The 18,453-nt window shown below is 38.4% G+C and overlaps 5 protein-coding genes across 10 annotated transcripts in view; 2 read left to right on the top strand and 3 right to left on the bottom strand.

Moving 5' to 3' along the window:
- The first annotated feature begins 2,020 nt into the window (after positions 1-2,020).
- Positions 2,021-6,819, top strand: tppp2 (tubulin polymerization-promoting protein family member 2). 2 transcript variants are annotated; one of them, XM_008418199.3, is made up of 4 exons: positions 2,021-2,186; positions 4,580-4,771; positions 5,135-5,288; positions 6,168-6,819. In XM_008418199.3, exons 2-4 carry the CDS (start codon positions 4,581-4,583, stop codon positions 6,357-6,359), a joined length of 537 nt encoding a protein of 178 aa, XP_008416421.1. In that variant the 5' UTR covers positions 2,021-2,186; position 4,580; the 3' UTR covers positions 6,360-6,819. The 2 variants fall into 2 exon arrangements, with proteins under 2 accessions (XP_008416421.1, XP_008416503.1); XM_008418281.3 differs by lacking the exon at positions 2,021-2,186 and adding an exon at positions 2,315-2,479.
- A 1,259-nt stretch (positions 6,820-8,078) lies between these two features.
- Positions 8,079-9,340, bottom strand: LOC103470788 (ecto-ADP-ribosyltransferase 5-like). The gene is made up of 2 exons (XM_008419491.3): positions 9,013-9,340; positions 8,079-8,906 (listed from the first exon to the last, which is right to left on the bottom strand). Exons 1-2 carry the CDS (start codon positions 9,067-9,069, stop codon positions 8,169-8,171), a joined length of 795 nt encoding a protein of 264 aa, XP_008417713.1. The 5' UTR covers positions 9,070-9,340; the 3' UTR covers positions 8,079-8,168.
- Positions 8,787-18,453, top strand: part of LOC103470161 (ecto-ADP-ribosyltransferase 4-like) — a 40,053-nt gene continuing 30,386 nt past the window's right edge. For all 5 annotated transcript variants that reach the window (XM_081604878.1, XM_081604874.1, XM_081604868.1 and 2 more), the window contains exon 1: positions 8,787-8,894. The gene's annotated coding sequence lies outside the window, so the exon portion shown is untranslated. The remainder of the gene's footprint in view (positions 8,895-18,453) is intronic.
- Positions 9,493-11,649, bottom strand: LOC103470708 (ecto-ADP-ribosyltransferase 5-like). Its single transcript, XM_017305787.2, has 2 exons — positions 11,524-11,649; positions 9,493-11,427 (listed from the first exon to the last, which is right to left on the bottom strand). Exons 1-2 carry the CDS (start codon positions 11,629-11,631, stop codon positions 10,711-10,713), a joined length of 825 nt encoding a protein of 274 aa, XP_017161276.1. The 5' UTR covers positions 11,632-11,649; the 3' UTR covers positions 9,493-10,710.
- Positions 13,382-15,492, bottom strand: LOC103470628 (erythroblast NAD(P)(+)--arginine ADP-ribosyltransferase-like). Its single transcript, XM_017305800.2, has 3 exons — positions 15,042-15,492; positions 14,194-14,288; positions 13,382-14,113 (listed from the first exon to the last, which is right to left on the bottom strand). Exons 2-3 carry the CDS (start codon positions 14,269-14,271, stop codon positions 13,391-13,393), a joined length of 801 nt encoding a protein of 266 aa, XP_017161289.1. The 5' UTR covers positions 14,272-14,288; positions 15,042-15,492; the 3' UTR covers positions 13,382-13,390.

Genomic DNA, 18,453 nt, shown 5'->3' with positions numbered 1-18,453 from the left:
AAAATCCCTCACAACCTTGATCTTTTCATGTGACTGAGCGGTGAGTTTCATGGCGGTACCTGATTCCAAAACAACAGAGTTTGTTTGTCATGTGAACAGGAGCCATGACATGTGGGCTCTCTCAGGAACCAGTCTGGATGCTTACCACAAGGTGAAAAGATCGCAGATTACATAACAGACAATACATAAACAAAAAAGACAAACTCCTAACCTCTCAGCTAATGTCTCAATAAATATATAAATATAAATGCATTTTAAATGTATATATATTATAGAGTGACAGTGTGGCTCTTAGTTGATGTCTGAGTGCCAACACTTTCACAAATGGAGCATTACAGCTTTCACCTATAATGCTATAATGCTTCACCTATCCATCCATTTTCTTTACACCCTTGTCCTTCAGTGGGGTCGGGAGGGTTGCTGGTGCCCATCTCCAGCTAACGTTTCGGGCGAGAGGCGGGGTCACCCTGGACAGGTCACCAGTCTGTCGCAGGGCAACACAGAGACACACAGGACAAACAACCATGCACACACACACTCACACCTAGGGACAATTTAGACAGACCAATTAACCTGACAGTCATGTTTTTGGACTGTGGGAGGAAACCGGAGTACCCGGAGAAAACCCACCATGCCCAGGGAGAACATGCAAACTCCATGCAGAAAGACCGGGGCCGGGAATCGAACCCAGAACCTTCTTGCTGCAAGGCAACAGCTCTACCAACTGCGCAACTGTGCATAATGCTTCACCTATTTTGTACAAAATAATTTATTATTCATTTTATTTTTATTTAGTCATTATAAATCATGTTTACGGTTTACCAAGAATTGAACATTGTTTTGTGCTTCGTTAATGTTGTGTTGCTCAATTTGTTGAAGTGGCTTGCACCTCTGGGACACCGTAGTTTGTCTTTAAAAAATTCACAAAATATATATTATTACAATGCTTTCTGAGATAAATCAAGGTTTAATGTTTCAATATAAATATATCTTTATTTATATGGTTAACTGATGTTTCATGCACACTGAACCTTTTCTTTATGAGGTCAAATATATAATTTATGACAGCATTACCTCAAGAGAAAGGCTTACTGCTGCATCAGTTAGAAGAATTAGCATTAAACATGTCTGCTCTCTCTTTTTTTATCATCTTGAAGCAGTTTGTTTTAAGATCACAGTGGAGCAGCAAAATCACTTCAAGGTTCGCACGTTACATTTTTGACAACATAAAGCTCCGAGGTTTATTTGAATTTCCCATTAAGGACCAGCTTTCTGTTGTCTATTCTCTTTGTTCTATGAAGGACCGCTCTCATCTTTTCCCAAACAAGGCAGTTCTTGTTAAAACAACAGCTGGAGAGAAAACGAGTGAAAGCGAGAGAGTTGTAGAGGGATGGATGAGGGCAGCAGTCAGCTCGGTTGTGAATGTACTGATGTGAAGAGGAGGAAACTTATATCTGCATAGAAAAAAAATGTTTATATGGGTTGATTTCCAAAACTGAAAAAATGTCTAATTAATAATGATGGCAAAAAGGAACAAAAATAGAAATTGTATTTGTTTGTTAAAATTACATTTAAAAGATGGAATTTTAAGGAGTTTACTGGCTATCGAGATAGCGGCTATGTAACACCAAAAAGTTGCATTATTTATCCCTTAATTATTTAATATTATTTTTTTAATGTAACCTCTATGAAGAGGAAAAGCAGAGAAAACATGGAGTTAAAAGCAGAAATTGCAGCCAATAATCCAAAACTGGAGAGTAGAAGGAGAATGTATCAAAATGCTGGAAAACTCATTATGTCCTCCAGAGTTTGCATGACCTTAAGAATAAATATATAGGTCCACATAGATGTAAGGTATTATTGTCATGGCAACTAGAGGGCGACGTATAGCACTGGGATCTGGGATGCTTTCAATGCCTTTGACAAAGTGAGTCTTTTCAATGAAGCATTAAGCTGGTGAGGCTGAACAGACACTGGGAGGGGGATGTGGCGGGGTGAGCACCAATGACGTCATTCACTGTGCTGGTCGGTACTTTCTCCCCTCTAAGCCTCTTTCTCTATGCCTCATCCCTCCGGGGGGGAAAAAATCTGGGAGTGGCAGGAAGGAGGAGAGCCAGAGGACGACGAGGAAAGCAGAGGTGAAGCAGCTAAATATTGACGTTGCATCACTGCGTTTACGACAGCAGGTACGTTTTATGTGCCGCGTTTCAGGCATCACGGCTGCGGCAAAGGAATACGATGTAGGAATACGATGTAGGAATACGATGTAGGAATACGATGAAAGGCAATGGACGTGATATTTTTAAGCACCGTGACGCTCGTTGTCGTAGGTGTTGTAACTGTCGATATGTAGAATAGTACTGGGAAATAGTGTTTATTTTAAAACATCACAAAATGTCACATTTCTAAGCAGTGTTTATCATGATGTTTGTATTTGTGGGTGTTTTCGTTCACCTGCAAACCAATGGAAAGCTTTGAGGTGAGAGATGGGGCTATGTGAAATATTACCTCATAAAGGTGCTGCAGAGTTGAAAATATCTTTAACTGTTGATTCACATTTATCAGCTTATATTTAGTTGAACAATCTGCTTCATAGTTCACTTTAGGATCGTGGTTTTATTTCATACCAACAGCAGCTGTTACACTGTTTTATTGTACACGCAGACTTGGCTGTAACAGAAAAGAAGAATTGAAGCTCTGAACAGTTTCGTTCAATCTGTAGATTGAGGAGCAGAGAAGCCATTTGGAAACAGACTTGATTGAATTAAATTGGCTTGAGTGCAGCTGCAGTAACACTTACATAATGATGGATGATAGCACTGTGTATTAGTGTGTGTGTGTATAGATAGATAGATAGATAGATAGATAGATAGATAGATAGATAGATAGATAGATAGATAGATAGATAGATAGATAGATAGATAGATAGATAGATAGATAGATAGATAGATAGATAGATAGATAGATAGATAGATAGATAGATAGATAGATAGATAGATAGATAGATAGATAGATAGATAGATAGATAGATAGATAGATAGATAGATAGATAGATAGATAGATAGATAGATAGATAGATAGATAGATGGATGGATATGGGCATAAATAGAGTGGCTGAATGCGCTGCTCTCCATAGTGACAAGAGTATTTTATAGTTGATGAGATATGACATGGGAAGCCAGTGGAGCTGTGGTAGAACAGGTGTGATGTGATGAATTGAGGTGTGATGACACAAGGATTCAAGGATAAGTTAAGGGCGAACCAGTTCTTTATTTCAAGAAGACAATCAGTGAGTGGAAGCATAGAGCTGGGTGTCATCCGTGTAGCAGTGAATGTCCCCAATCTGAAAATGCCTACGTGACAGACATTTCTCATTCAGCAAATACAACAGAGACTCATTTTTAATGGCGCTGCACTTTGACCTACTGTCATAATTATCAGAGTCGGTTTCAAATGTCCCGATTAGGTATACTGAACTGCAAATCTGTAGATAACTAAACGCACTTTTGTTTAAGAAATATGGAAACATTCTAAGCCTTTAGACTGGGAGCAAAAGCAAACAAACCATCTGCAATTCATGTGTTTGGGAAACTCAGGAGGAAATTAGCAAAAAAGCCACAATGAAAGTAGCAGAAAACCTGTGTGTGTGTGTGTGTGTGTGTGTGTGTGTGGGTGTGCGCGCGTGTGTGTGTGTGTGTGTGTGCGTGCGTGCGTGTGTGTGTGTGTGTGCGTGTGTGTGTGCGTGTGCATAAATGGGAAAGGAAAAAGAAGGCGTTCATTATGGTCGTCATTTTTCTGGCAAGCAAGCAGACAATTAACTAATGGACCCCATATAACTTCCATTATGATATGAAATTTTATCATTTGTCTTTAGATATTTAAAAGCAGCCCCCTTTGGGATTTTTGTATTACATTTAATGCTAAAATTACTCAGAAATATGTAAAACATATGTAAGACACATCATATACATGAAAAACTTGATTTTCTAACATTTTCCCCAGTACAACCTTTTTGGCAGATTTTATTTTTCATTGTAATCATTTCATGAAGATTTGAGTATTAGATTTTGATTATTGTACAATACACAGCTTTCAATATTTACTCTGTGTACTTGGTAATTCAGTACAAAAACATGCCTTTAAACTGGTGACATGCGAGACATTTTACCTTTGACAGCCAAAAAGCACAGTTGACAAATATTATAGTAAAAATATTTCAGATGTAACACGTTTCACATCTGGAACTTATATTGTGCAGTAACATGAAGTACTCAGGAAATGTGACATGAATAACCATTGAATACAATCACAGTGAAATGGGTAAGATGTGAAAAATGTGTGATGAACATGTGAAACAGGAGGGAAAACTTGACCTGTGAAAATTTTCTCACACATCATAGACATTTTGCTATAACTCTATCCAAGTGTTTTTTGTTATTTCACATGTGATGGAATATAAAATAAATAATTTGAACTTTTTGTTATTTCTGTCAAAGTGTTCGGAGAATGGGATCACCATATTGCTGTCAATATTAAAAGCTATTAGTGTCAGTAATAAATACCCGTACGTCTGTCTCAGCATGGCCGAGGGCACAGTGTCGATGGCAGAAGTGGAGACGGCCTTCCAGAAGTTTGCGGTCCATGGAGACACCAAAGCAACTGGGAAGGAGATGAATGGAAAGAACTTCGCCAAGATTTGCAAAGACTGTCACATTATAGACGGCAAGAACGTCACCACTACGGATGTCGACATAGTTTTCACCAAAGTCAAGTAAGACCGAAGCGAGGATTGATTTTAAAATATAATTGAGCAAAATGTCTCAACAGTAAAGAACAGGAGTATCTATTTCATATTTGGTGATTATTCACACCTGTTTTTCTTTTTCAGAATATTGGAATAACTATTTTGCATAGTCACGTGAAAACGTACAGCGCACCATTTGGTTTTACTTTGTTCAAAGATTTCTTTAACGCATAATTTATTTAATAGTTACCATTTTTATATACCAAAATATATCTCCCTATAAATGATCTTATTCATTTTCACACAGAACCACAATGTGACATGTCTAATTTTGCTACTTTAAAAAAAAAAAAAAAAAAACAACCAGCTGGCAACACTGTGTTATTGTAGGGCAAAGTCGGCCCGTGTCATCACGTTTGAGCAGTTCAACCAGGCCCTGACAGAGCTGGCTCCGAAGCGATTCAAAGGCAAAGGCAAAGACGAGGCCGTTCAGCAGGTCTACGGTCTCATTGCTGGGAAGGATCCTGCCAACGCCGGAGTCACTGTAAGTAATTCAGACCCGAGTGAAGTTGGCGCCCCGACCTTCATCAAATCTAACAGAACTGGGGTCAAACCAGCACAAACGTAGCTGAGTTTATTCACACCCATTTTGTTTGACTTTGCACATTTTTGGTTGATCTCTGATGACCTCTAATGAGGGATTTTTTTTTTTATTAATATCTTTAAAATGATAAAGATAAAATGAACATTTTTGCTGCACACACCCTCACAAATGTAACACAAACGTTCAATACCAATGTTGCTAGATTTGGGTAATGTAGTGCAGCTGGTGACCTTTTAACCTTTAAACTTTTCATATCTTCAAAGCAAAAGCAGGACAAATGAAATGTTTTGCTGCAGAAACTTGGTCTCGTTGATTGACACCGATTTTTGTCTGATTCGAAGAACTTGGGGGAGATGGTTGACCTTTCATGACCTCTGGAAACATTTAATATTTCAAATTATAGCAGCACAAACAAATTTTTTGCTGCACAAACCAGCGAAAAGATTTGACACTAATTTTGTTTGATTTGATGGGGGGCAGGGAGGGAAGTCAGATTTTTTGCATTTTTGGAACAGAGTTCCTGGCAGAAAAATTGCTTTTTTTTCTTTCTTTTTTTTTTGCTTTTTCTTTTGTTCCTTCTGGGTTTTGGATGTTGCAGCTAAATTGATTTTTACACTTTGCGTTGTACGAGGCATAACCTTGGCCACAAGGTTATTTACAACCAGAAATAGCGGTCAATGTGAGATGATCAGCTATAAACGTTCAAGCCTCGACACTCATATTTACACCAGCAGATGGCACTAGCGCATAACATATTCCTTTAACAACGCAGTGAACTCCAGGCTGACGGTTTTCAGTTGGTTTTTTTTGTGCTTTCAGAAAGTTGCCAAAGCAGCAGCAGTGGACAGACTGACTGACTCGTCCAAGTACACCGGCTCACACAAGGAGCGCTTTGACGACTCGGGCAAAGGGAAAGGAAAGGCCGGGCGAGAGGACATTCCAGACACCAGTGGATACGTGTCCGCCTATAAGGGTAGTGGCAGTTATGATGAAAAAGTTAAAAATCCATAACCAAATAAAACCAAAAAACAAAATGAAATTAAAAAAAATTACATAACCAACGCACTGGGAAGTTTTGAGAACAATAAAATGAGCTAAAACAATTTCATGGTGCATGACATCTAAAGATATCATATAATGTATATTGCTGACTTTTATTAGGCAGGAACCAAAGAGAGTGCTTGCTTTCTAGAGCAGTTCTGCTTTACTTTAATTGTGCCTTACTGTAGCTGCAGCCTCCACTGTAAAAGCTTTGAGATATTGTGCTGTTTTACATAAGCTATATTGACTCAATGTTAATGAATTGTTGGTTTTGGTTTTGAGAAGCTGTACTACTAAGAGCCACTATTTATTTGCTACAGTTTATATTCCCATTATGACAATAGCAAAATAATGACATTCTCTTTCACGTTGCACTGACATGAAAACAAGAAAAACTGCATTAAACTTTACAGATGAAGTCGTGGTGATATACAGTCCTGATGTGTTTTATTCCTTTAACATTGATGTCTTTATACGATTAAAAATACAGCAGTTTTTTTATTTATTATTTTAACTTCTGAAGTAAATTGAATAGATGAAGTGAATTTTCCTAATCCGGATGACGAAACATTAAAGTCCCTTTTAAGTCTGTTGTATTCCCTGGTGAAGATCTCCACATAACTTATGAATTAATCTTTCATTGTAGTAATATACCAAATTCAAAAATGTAGAAAAATGCAACCTTACTTTCAGTACAAACTGATGGATGTTTTGAAACATTTACCTGTCAAAAGAGAGAGACGGAGAAGTTTGTGACAGTGACAACAGGTTGTTAAAGCAGAATGGAGTTTTAGAGTTGGGATAAAACTAAAAGTCATATTACAAAAAGAAATGAATATTACAAGAATAACTATACTTTTGGCAGAGATACAATATTGCCAGAAGAAAGTCTTAAAATTATGAAAAAAAAGTTGTTTTAATGAGGGAGAAAAAAAAATCTTTGACAGACATAAGATTTGACGTGACCAGACCAGGAAGTCTTTTTTATTTTTATTTTTATTTAAATGAACAGGGGTTTAAATAATTACTGCATCTCATAATCTGATGTGCCGAAATATTATTTCCTTATTTTTAAAAGAGATATCAAATATAACTTCAAAATATATTCAGTATTCTTTATTTGCATGCAGTTTGGTGTAAAGTCCTCATAAAACACAACTTAATTCTCATATGAAAAAAAAAAATCTATTTTGACCCGATGCAGGCTCGAAGAAAAAGGCCAGAAAGTAGACGGGTCCTATAGACTCCATCTCTTGACAAGCAGATATAAAAGTAGTATTGCTGCAAATTTTGCACTAAAATGTGAAAAGTTATATACTTTTAGAAAAAGATTAAGCTGTCAAGTAACCAACGTGAGGGGCCCGGTCATTGGCCCCGCCCCCCGTCCCGACGCTAACCAACGTGAGGGGCCCGGTCATTGGCCCCGCCCCCCGGCCCGACGCTAACCAACGTGAGGGGCCCGGTCATTGGCCCCGGCCCCCGGGACGACGCTGACTTGTTCCGCTAGTGTTCCAGTGATTTGTACAGGTAAATTGTTAAATATCAGTTTAGGATTTCAATTTGACCCCCTTGACTCACATACTCGAAATTCTCACTTATACCCAGAAAACAAAGGTTTTAATTTTTATGTGGTGTAAAGCGGAGTTTGTTTCCCAAAAGAAATAAAAGCCTTCAAATGAAGGTCGACACTGAATTGTGAAAAATTTATTTCAACAGTTTACTTCCCAAACTTTCTAAAAATACATTTACACCCGTCTTTGAATCACAACGTGGCTCCAGTCAAAGAAGAGCACAGTTCAAGTTGGACAAAGTTTTCTGCGTGCTCCTAAGTTTAAACACCACGTCGCATGCAAGGCTCTTCTGTTCAGATCTACTCTTAATCTGCGTCACTTTAAATACCTCATACGGTGGGATCAAAACTTCTGCTTCCGACTCTCCAAACTTGGAGTACAGCGAGACGTCTGCTCCCAAACAGGTGGAAATCTCAAAGCACGTTTTGTCACCAAACCTGTACGGACGCTGATAGCCAAGCAGTGAGCTGGAGGTAAAAGAGCCAAAGCGGATCTGCTTGTTAAGGACATCTTGGCTGAAGTCGCCGTCGACCCTTCGATAGCCAGTCAGGCACCTTTCCAGGGCGCCTCTGCGAGCGCCGAGCCTCTTCAGGGCACTCGTAAGGAAGAAGTGCAGAGTGTGGTATCTGAATGCGGTTTTGTACGTCATCTTCTGACTTCTAACCGCCTCGTTGAACTCCGGGTAGACTTCGGGTTTGTCCGTCGTGTAAACATAAACAGCCACGATTTCCTCCTTCGCCAGGGTCCTGGAGGGGGGCTTCCCGTGTTTGGGTCTCCATTTCTTGTTGTAGTGCTTCTCTGCTTCGTTCCAGGCCAAGGAGAAATTCGAGTTTTGGTTTTTTTCACTCGGGAGAAAGTCAGTCCTCACTTTACGCTCCATGTCGTCTTCGCAGCCAGCGTACGCGTCGTCCACTGAGTCCAGAGCCATGTCCAGGTAAAACAAGCTCTGCCAATAGTGACAAATGTTCATTAAGAGGGTTTTCCTTCAGAATGTGATAACCCATTGAGATGTGTGTTTTGACAAAATTAACCAAGAGGACACTTTTGCTTACCTTTGCCGTTTCAGTCAAGGCTCCCAATGTTAGCACCACTGCTAACCAAACCGCCATTTTTGACGTATTAAAGGAGTCGTTGTTACAGTGGAAAACAGTTTTCACTTCAAGGTTCTCAAAATGGTTAAATTACATGAAGTTTGATTAATTTGTAAACAAATGTCTTATTTTTTACACCTTTTTTTTAAGTGCTTAAACGGTTACTACCTCACTTAACAGCATCGGTTCCGGTGGTTATTTTTTTTACAACAAAAAAAGTACTTTTTCAGACTTTTCTTAAGTTGCACATTTAGACTCCATTTTAGTGAGGACAGCCCTTCTGCATGTTTGGTACCAGCTGCAAATCATCTTAATCAGCGTTAGTGCTCCTTTAAAGACTCTGGTCTTTGACTGCAGTGAATAGGAAATAGCTGAGATTATTAGGAAGATGATGCAACTGATGCATAGTTAAATTGTGTGTAAGCAACCAAGCCTAGTCAAAGTTAGCTAACGTTTTAGAAACGGATCACAAATTTCACTACATTATGATGGTTTGGATTGTGATTCTCCTATTAGCAAAATACATTGCCTTGCATAATAATAGCTGAAAACTGTTGTAAGTGAAATCGCTGGACAAACAAAATCTGTAATAAAGACACACAAAGGTACTCGAATAATCGATTACTCGATTACTAAAATATCCATTTACAACAGCCCTAATTAAATTATAAAGCAAACACACAAACCTCACGTATTTTTGTGAGATTTATTAAAACAGAATAGTCTAACAGGAAATATAACAGATGTTTATTCCAGCTATGAAACAGTTTTTTTCTTTTAAAAATTGTTGGTTCAGATCAGTAAATATATATGGAACCATTTCACAACAAATATCTAATATAAAACAGTTAAAATGTATTCATTATCACATCCTACTTGTCCAATACAATTCAGTCAGATTCAGACTCATTTACACATTCAGTCAAGATCAAATGAAATTGCAGTTTAAAATAATCAATTACAGATTATTATTTTATGGCAGTTAATATTTTTTCTATCAAATAGGAACAGCTGTTTGCTTCAAGTAGTCAGGTTAGTATCTTGAGCAAGCATTAAGTGACAGTGGGAAGGAATGATCTGCTTTCAGCAATATATTGAGTTTCAAAATATAATGCATACATATGTCATTAAAAAAATTATGTGTGTCATAGAAGGAGAAGTATATAAATAAATATTAGGAATTTAATCAATACATTATTTTTATAATTGTGAAATTGTTCAGTGAAGGTTAGCAGTTAATACATGTTGCAATCAATTTAAGTAATCATTATATGACTTCTTTCTTTATTTTTTGCATGTTTGGACTTCCATAAAAAAGTAAATCTCAATCTGCCATTATGGGTTGTGACAAAGAAAAAGCACAGCAGCATGGGTTCAGGATTACTTTGATTAATCACAAAATGATAGTGTACACAAAGTTTATGATTTTAACATAAACTAATGTGCTCTTCAAATATTTTATGTTCCTTTTATGAAATTAGTTTTACACTTGAAACTGTTCCTAATTTCAAGTTTAACAAATTAGGGACTGAAAATGTGAACATTCACTCTTGTATGTTTCTTATGATTATATTTAATATGTAAAATAAAAATTAGGCAGACTATACCTGAATTATGTCTGACTTTGCACAATGCAGGTTGTATTTTTTGGACATTTCATCACAAATCTGACTCGTCAGTGAGAGCACAGTTTAAATTCAAAAGTATTTTGTTTGTGCTCTTCAGTTTGTAGACAACCTCGCATGGAAGGGAATTCTTCCTAGATCTTTTCTGTATGTCTGTTACCTTAAAAACCTCATACGGAGGGATCAGGACCTCTTTTTCTGATTTAAACTTGGAGAACTCTGAGATGTCTGCTCCAAAGCAGGTGATAATTTCAAAGCATGATTGGTTACCGAATACCCAAGGAGAAGAATAACAACCCACTGAGCTGGAGGTAAAGCCACCGAAGCGAATCTCACTGTTGATATCCGTTTCGAATCTGCAGTCGGTTCTCCTGTAGGAGGTGACACACTCCTCTGCATTGCTCTTAAGGGAGCGTAGGGCCATGGTGAGGTAGAAGTGAAATGCGTGATATTGAAATTTGGTCATGTACTCAGATTTTTGTGTTCGGACCGCCTTATTGAAATCGGCGTATATTGGAGGCATTCCCAGGGTGTAAGCATGAACAGCCATGATTTGTTCTTTCTTCAGCACTGAGGTGGTGGTCGCCCATGTGTTATTGTAGTACTGCTCCGATTTATTCCAAGCCTTTCCAAAATTCCCTTTTTTCTCCTTCTCTAACCACTTTGCCACTTCTTCTTCCATCTCATCTTCACAGCCAATGTACATGTCGTCAACAGAGTTCAGAGCTAAATCCAGTGGGAATGAGCCGCTCTAAGCAGAAAACAAAGGAAACATGTTACTGATTATTAATATTTATTGTTGCGTTTGCACTTATAAAAACATTCCCCAAAATAATGCACCTCTTACCTTCTGCTGTGGTGCCAGAGCCTCAATGCGGCATCCGTATGATGGCAGGACCACTGTCCAAATTATTATTGCCATCAAGACAAAAATAAACTTTTTGTTTAACAGCATGTTAAAGATTTCTTTGTGAGTCAGTCACTCTTAAAAAAAAAACTGTGATTTTCCTGTTCCAATTCCCAATCGAGCAGAAATAACTGGAGCCTGTGACTTTGGCTTGTGACCTGAAACTGTTTTCAAGCTCCTCCAAAACTCTGATGTTGCTCTGCTGTAGCTAGTCTTCCATCTTCTTCCTGTAGCTGATCTTCCCATGTATGAACTAAGATTCTGTTAAGACCAGCATACATAGAGTTATAATAATCCAAGCAAAAGCTACAACTTGCTTCAAAAAAGTCCTTTGTTTGAATGTAGCACTTCGCTTCTGAGGTGGAAAAAGCTCTTCTTCACTTTTTCTTTGATCGGTTTGTCAAAAATGAGAAGCTGTCAGAGACAGTTTCTCTTTCGTTTTCAGGAGATGCAAATCTGAATGTTAAAATCTACAGTTCTATTTACTTATGTTTGAACAGTGGTTTAGCGTTGTACTTTTTGTTTAAAATGTTGAGAAGCTGATGGTGGCTGACTAGCTAATAGCTAAGGAATTAGAGAATAACATACCTATAGCTTTATACTACGATAAACATATGTTAGGAAACATTACTAAGAGGAGGTATTTTAAACATTATCAAGAATTATACTGTGTAATCAGTGTTAAAATTTCTCTTCCACTTTGAATTTACACTGCTAATTTTAGTATCAAGACTTTTCTATTGAGTTACAACTTTGTGTTATATTTTTGATCCATCCGTTTTGACATCATATTTTCTAATATCCCTACTTAAAAAAAGTTTCATTATTCTGGTATTTAATGCAATAAATTTGAGGAAACAAGCAAAAAAGTATCTGTACCTGAGATGTATAAAACCCATCTGAATGGATGAAGGCTGACACGGAAATCCTTCAATAAAAGGGTATAGAAAACTGCTAAGAAACAATAAAGATTGAATCTTTGTCTTTAAATGTTTTATTTTAAGGTTCTGACTCTGGGAGTCAGAAAAGCAAAGCCCCGAAATGAAGTTGTACATAAACCTTTATACGCTTCAGTTAGTCACATCCTGTTTTTACACACACACGTATAGGAAAGAACATAACAAAGGGAAAATACTCAGCCTCTTTCAGAAACAGAAAATAAAACTCGATGCATTGAAATACACATAAGCGGAAACCTGCTTGCGCTCTGTGGTTTTCACCCACTAGATCTGATCTATTGAGAGCTCCTGCTTAACGTGTATACATGTATTGTGTACATGAACTTGCAAAGGAAATGAAACAGACACATCTATAAAAATTAGAATGCAGACATGTGTATCTGCATTCTCTCTGCCAGGCTGGTAAATCATTTTCATTGACCTTAAAAAAAAAGTTTTTTTTTTCCATTTGTTATTCATGTTTATACCAGCAGATGGTGCTAGTGCATAACATGTTCCTCTGAAAATGCAGTGAAATCTAGACTGACTGTATTTTGTGTATTCCTTTTCATATCTAAACTGAATGAAGTGTAAAGTTTGTACTCTGATGAAATGGAAAAGGAAAGTGAACACAAAGTTTATGATTGTAACACAAACTAATGTGCTCTTCAAATATTTTATGTCCCTTTTATAAAATTAGTTTTACACTGGAAACTGTTTCCTAATTTAAAGTTTTACATAAAAGGGACTGTAAATGTGAATATTTACTTTTATGCTTGAAACGATAATCCTTTATTTTCAAATCAAACTTATGTGTAAAAACTAAAATTGGGAACAATGCTGCTTGTATTTATTGGGACATTTCATCACTAATCCGGCAGACAATCTTTAGAGAGAGCACAGTTTAAATTGGAACGTCGTTTTTTTGTGCTCTTCAGTTTGTAGACAACCTCGCATGGAAGGGAATTGTCCCCAGATCTTTTCTGTATGTCTGTTACCTTAAAAACCTCATACGGAGGGATCAGGACCTCGTTTTCCGATTCATACATGGAGAACTGTGAGATGCCTGCTCCAAAGCAGGTGATAATCTCAAAGCATGATTGTTCGCCAAATTTAGGAGAAGCATAAGAACCCACTGAGCTGGAGGTAAAGCCACCGAAGCGAATCTCTCTATTCGCTTCGGTGGCTATTTCAAATTCGCAGTTGGTTCTCCGGTAGGTGGTGACACACTCTGCTGCATTGGGCTTGAGGGAGCGTAGGGCCATGGTGAGGTAGAAGTGAAGTGCGTGATATTGAAATGTGGTCTTGTACTCGGAGCTTTGCGTTCGGACCGCCTTATTGAACTCGGCGTATATTGGTGGTTTTTCCAGGGTGTAAGCGTGAATAGCCATGATTTGTTCTTTCTTCAGCGTTGAGGTGGTGGCCTCCCATTTATTGTTGTAGTATTTTTGTGCTGCACGCCAAGCCGTTCTAAATTCACCCTTTTTCTCCGTATTTAGCAGACTGGCCACTTTTTCTTCCATCTCATCTTCGCAGCCGCTGTACATGTCATCAACAGAGTGTGGAGCTAAATCCAGTGGGAACGAACAACTCTAAACAGAACACAAATGATACATGTTGCTGATTATTAATATTTATTCTATCCATTAAAACAGTCCCCAAAATAATGCACCTTCTGCTGTGGTCCCGGAGCCCCAATGCAGGAGCTGAATGATAGCAGGACCACTGTCCAAACTGCTAGCATTGCCATCTTGTGTCAGCAGACAACTAGAAAACATGACAGAAAGGAGCTTTTTGTTTAACAGCATGTTAAAGATTTCTCCATGTGTCAGTCAGTCTGTGTAAAAAATTAAAAAAAAAGCAGAAATGGCTGGAGCCTGTGACTTTGGTTTGTGACCTGAAACTTTAAATGTAGGACCTCAGTTTACTAACTCTTCTTGGCTGGAAAAATCTCTTCATTTTGTTTTACTCCGTTTCTCATATTGAGAACTGTCAAAGGCCATGCTACGTTTTTTGTTTATGGATAGAGTATAAATTTTAAAATCTACAGTTCACTTTACTTATTTTTGAACAGTGGCTCAGGGTTGTACTTTTTGTTTGAAGTTTTCAAACACATCTATAAATGGTGGCTGGCTGTAGCTGATAGCTCAGGGGTCAGAGGATAATGTATCCATAGCTTCATAGTACCTTAAAGATTTGCATTAGGAAATTTGGTAGATTTAGTAGATTTATAAGTAAAAAAAAAAAAGCAGGTATGAACAGACACAAACATCTTAAACAATATTTTCAAGAATTATTCTATGTGTAATTATGTTAAAATTTCTCCTCTACTTTGAATTTACCAAACTGGTACATTGGTAATCTTACAATCAAGACTTTACTTTTGGTTTACAACTTTAAATCATATTCTTGATCCATCAGTTTTAACACCATATTTCTTAATATCCTTCCTTAAAAAACATTTCATTATTCTGGTATTTAATGCAACACATTTGAAGACAAACAAAAAAATATTTGTACCTGAGATGTAGAAAATGCTTCTGTATGGATGAAGACCCCCTGAATTTTTTTTTTTTGCCAAAACGCAAAGTAAAGCGTAAGATAAGAATGTTAAAAAGTAGGAACAAAATCAAGAGAAAGTATAAAATTCAAAAGTTTTGAAGGACTAAACTCGAGAAACTGTCTTCTCTCTATCGTTTGGGATTTTATACAGAAAAAAGAAGGAGGAGTTCTCAAGCTAACCATCAGCTGATGGTTTCTACACAATACCAAAAACTGAAGTCTTGTCTGTAGAGGAATAATATCACGTAGTTTTCCCTTTGTAAATTTCAACTGAGTTGCTTGGCATCCTAACTATCTCATTGGCTGCAGTGTGTAGAACTCATGCAGGTCAAAGTCACCATCTGTTTCTATCTCTAATTCAGAGCAATACTTGCACCCTGATCAGAGCCGACATGTTCCAATTAGGCCTGAATTGGAACATGTCGGGGAAGGGAAAGTTGGATATTTACTAGTTATTTACTAGTTACATTGTTGAATTTATTGCACATCCATTAGTGATTTACCACAAATTGGAAGCATGTTAACATGTTCGTGGTACGTTTAGGCTGGCTACTGAACACTTCCATTCCTCTGAATGCCTCACCTCAACAGATGTCTTCTCAAGAGGCTGAAGGTGCATGACCTGTAGAGAGAAGTTCAAACAGTGTATGCTTGTCAACCTTTAACAGCCGATCAATAGAAAGTGCCACATCATACCTTTATGTTTCTTGTCTTCCCATAAACTTCTGCTTTTCCAAAGACCTGTACGTGTCATGAACAAGGAGTCTGGTTTTGAAACGATGGCGATGAGTTCAGCATCTGGCTGTTTTGATGCTCTGCCTGCCCATATTAGGGCAGAGTGCTGTGGGATGGGTAAGCCTGGATGGACTATAGGTACAGGGTTTGGAGGTTGAGGGTACCTGCTGTCATCCCCATAGTGGCTGAGGTCATGGCAGCTACTCTCCCTCCTGGCACATTGGGGATCTCTGTGAGGTTTCTGGATTCAATCAATATGGTATATGTGGACATGTGTGGGACTAGTGAGGTGAAGTTTGCATGCCAGCCCCAAAGCATTTACCCCTCCTCCTTAACAAACACAACACCATACTTTGGTAACGTTGTGTGTTGTGGGGTGAATCACCTTGCAGGCATGGATAGAGTGCTGTGCAGCCCCTCCACCTGTATACACTTTGCTACGTTTGGCCCCGTTCAGCACCTCAATTTTAACACACATTGAGCTTACTGTCGGTAAGTTGAGTTTTGCACATCCCAGCCACAACTCCAGTTTTAATACACTTTAGACAAAAGCATCTACATTCATCACAAGACTTCACAGTACCACAAACACACATGCAAACACCGATCTGGGACAGAGGAGGGCTTGGTGTGCCACCTCAGCACCTGTGCTGCTTAAATGTTTATTGGAGGTGTGGGGATGACATGGGGGCTATTGAAATGGGGGACTAACACTTTTTGATGGGGTGCTGTTCGTGTGGAGGTTGGTCCATGATAGGAGCGTCGGACTTCCATGGACAGCCTGTGGCTGTGGACCGCAATAGTTTGACTCTTCATATCCAGCTTTGGGGTTCTGACCCAGGACATCAGTTTCCTCCTCACCAGAGATGAACAAAGATGTAGTGATAAACAGTGAATGACGTAGGGAGAAAGGATGAAGGTGGAAGAGCATATGGACCGGGGAAGGGAAAGGTGGTAGGAATGAGGGACAAAGATGAATGAGATGAAGGAAAGGGAATTTTGGATGTGGATGTGAGGAACAGAAGAAAAATTAGGCAGGGATGCGGGATAATTATTAAAATCTGTATGGGTCAAGAAGGTAGAGATAAGGAAGATACAACATAGGATGAAAGACGTATGAATAAGGAAAAAAGGAGATGGGATGAAGGATAAAGGCAAAGGATGCAGGTACGGAGGAATAAAGTGGTTGGGATAAAGGATGAGGATGATTGAAAAGGGAATGTAAGTTAAAAGAGGTAGGGACGGGTATAATGATGGAGTAGGTGAGTAATTGTGGGAAAAGGGTAACAAAAGTCTTGGGTGAAGGTGGTAGATGGGAAGGAGGTGCAAACAAGAATATAGAAGGATATATATGAAGTTTCCAAATAAATCATTAGTTATTCAATCATCATAATTGGATTTGTCAACCACTCAAGTTGTTAAGCAGCAAGTGTCATAATTACTTTATGCTGCTTTTGTGGTGTACACCAGACCCTTGTGCGTGACGTTAACAAAAGAGGAGAAAAGTTTCCAACCACAAACGGGAAGCTGTAATGTTTGTCACTGGGCGTCTAATCTGGTGTTTCATGCTGTGTTTGAGAAATGTACCATACACCTGTGATTCTGCTAAAGTCCTCTTCCTAAATACGTGATTCAAAGCAACACTGGTCTGTTGAGGATAATGATTAAATATCCACATGAAAGAATATCTTTTCTCATTTTTTTACACTGCCACATTTTTACAACTCGCATACCAACTGCTAACTCAGGTTAAATATTCACTGCAGCAATAATTTAGGAAACGACACATTTTAATTTACAAACACCTTCCCAAATACCATTTTGTTAGCACTGTTCATATACAGGCATGAAACAACCATGATAATGCTCACTTTCACTAAGATGGTCAATTATTAACAACATTATTAAAGACAGCCGATCTGTCTTTTACACATGTATTTACCTATTACGAGTATGTTTATAGAGTAAAAAATAAAAATTTGCAAATCAGTGGAATCACACCGTATTAACTTTATTGAAATAGTTCTTATATTAAAACTGGGGTTTCTTCACAATGAAATTATTAGTCATAAGAAGCATCCTGTCATGATCCGTATTTCTGTGTGTTTATTTTGAGTTTTTTCTGTGTGGTTCCTGTTACCTGTGAGTCTCTGTCCTGTCCTCCCCGTTGATTGTTTCCCAGACTGTCTCGTTCCCTGTGATTACCCTCCCAGTGTATTTAGTCCCACCTGTTGTCTGTGTTCCTGGTCGGATCCTTGTCAATTGTTGTCTTCGTCTAACGTCGTCTCGTCTGCCTTACCTGTCTTACGTTTGTTCTGCGCATATCGTCTCACTCGCCAGTAGAACTGTCAAGTCAAGTCCTGGCTTGTAGCTCTAGTTATGTCCATGTCGTCAGTTGCTACCGGCATTTAGCTGAATGCTAGTTTACTGCCGTGCCGCCTGTACCAGGACTGCTTCATCATTAAATATCTTCATCTTCACCATAACCTGGGTCTCAGCATTCATTCCTCACCACTACCAACCACCCTCCCAGACAGAAGGATCCGACCAAGAAAAGGTGAGGATCGCTGCTAGAACATCATGGGCCCAGAGAACTGGAGTGATTACAAGGATGCGGACTACCACCAGCTCCTCA

The sequence above is a fragment of the Poecilia reticulata genome, chromosome 1, assembly GCF_904066995.2.
Source record: "Poecilia reticulata chromosome 1, P_reticulata-male-v2, whole genome shotgun sequence".
NCBI classification, from domain to species: Eukaryota; Metazoa; Chordata; class Actinopteri; order Cyprinodontiformes; family Poeciliidae; genus Poecilia; species Poecilia reticulata.
The sequence above is the reverse complement of the archived record's forward strand: the minus strand, read 5'-3'. Positions and strand labels throughout refer to the sequence as shown.

Excerpts from the sequence above, each read along its gene's own strand:
- LOC103470628 (XM_017305800.2), bottom strand. The coding sequence starts at position 14,271 with ATGGCAATGCTAGCAGTTTGGACAGTGGTCCTGCTATCATTCAGCTCC. Across the intron at positions 14,114-14,193 it reads CTCCGGGACCACAGCAGAAG|AGTTGTTCGTTCCCACTGGA; the intron begins GTGCATTATTTT and ends TGTTCTGTTTAG.
- tppp2 (XM_008418199.3), top strand. The coding sequence starts at position 4,581 with ATGGCCGAGGGCACAGTGTCGATGGCAGAAGTGGAGACGGCCTTCCAG. Across the intron at positions 4,772-5,134 it reads ATAGTTTTCACCAAAGTCAA|GGCAAAGTCGGCCCGTGTCA; the intron begins GTAAGACCGAAG and ends GTGTTATTGTAG. Across the intron at positions 5,289-6,167 it reads CTGCCAACGCCGGAGTCACT|AAAGTTGCCAAAGCAGCAGC; the intron begins GTAAGTAATTCA and ends TTGTGCTTTCAG.
- LOC103470708 (XM_017305787.2), bottom strand. The coding sequence starts at position 11,631 with ATGCTGTTAAACAAAAAGTTTATTTTTGTCTTGATGGCAATAATAATT. Across the intron at positions 11,428-11,523 it reads CTCTGGCACCACAGCAGAAG|AGCGGCTCATTCCCACTGGA; the intron begins GTAAGAGGTGCA and ends TTTTCTGCTTAG.
- LOC103470788 (XM_008419491.3), bottom strand. The coding sequence starts at position 9,069 with ATGGCGGTTTGGTTAGCAGTGGTGCTAACATTGGGAGCCTTGACTGAA. Across the intron at positions 8,907-9,012 it reads CCTTGACTGAAACGGCAAAG|AGCTTGTTTTACCTGGACAT; the intron begins GTAAGCAAAAGT and ends CACTATTGGCAG.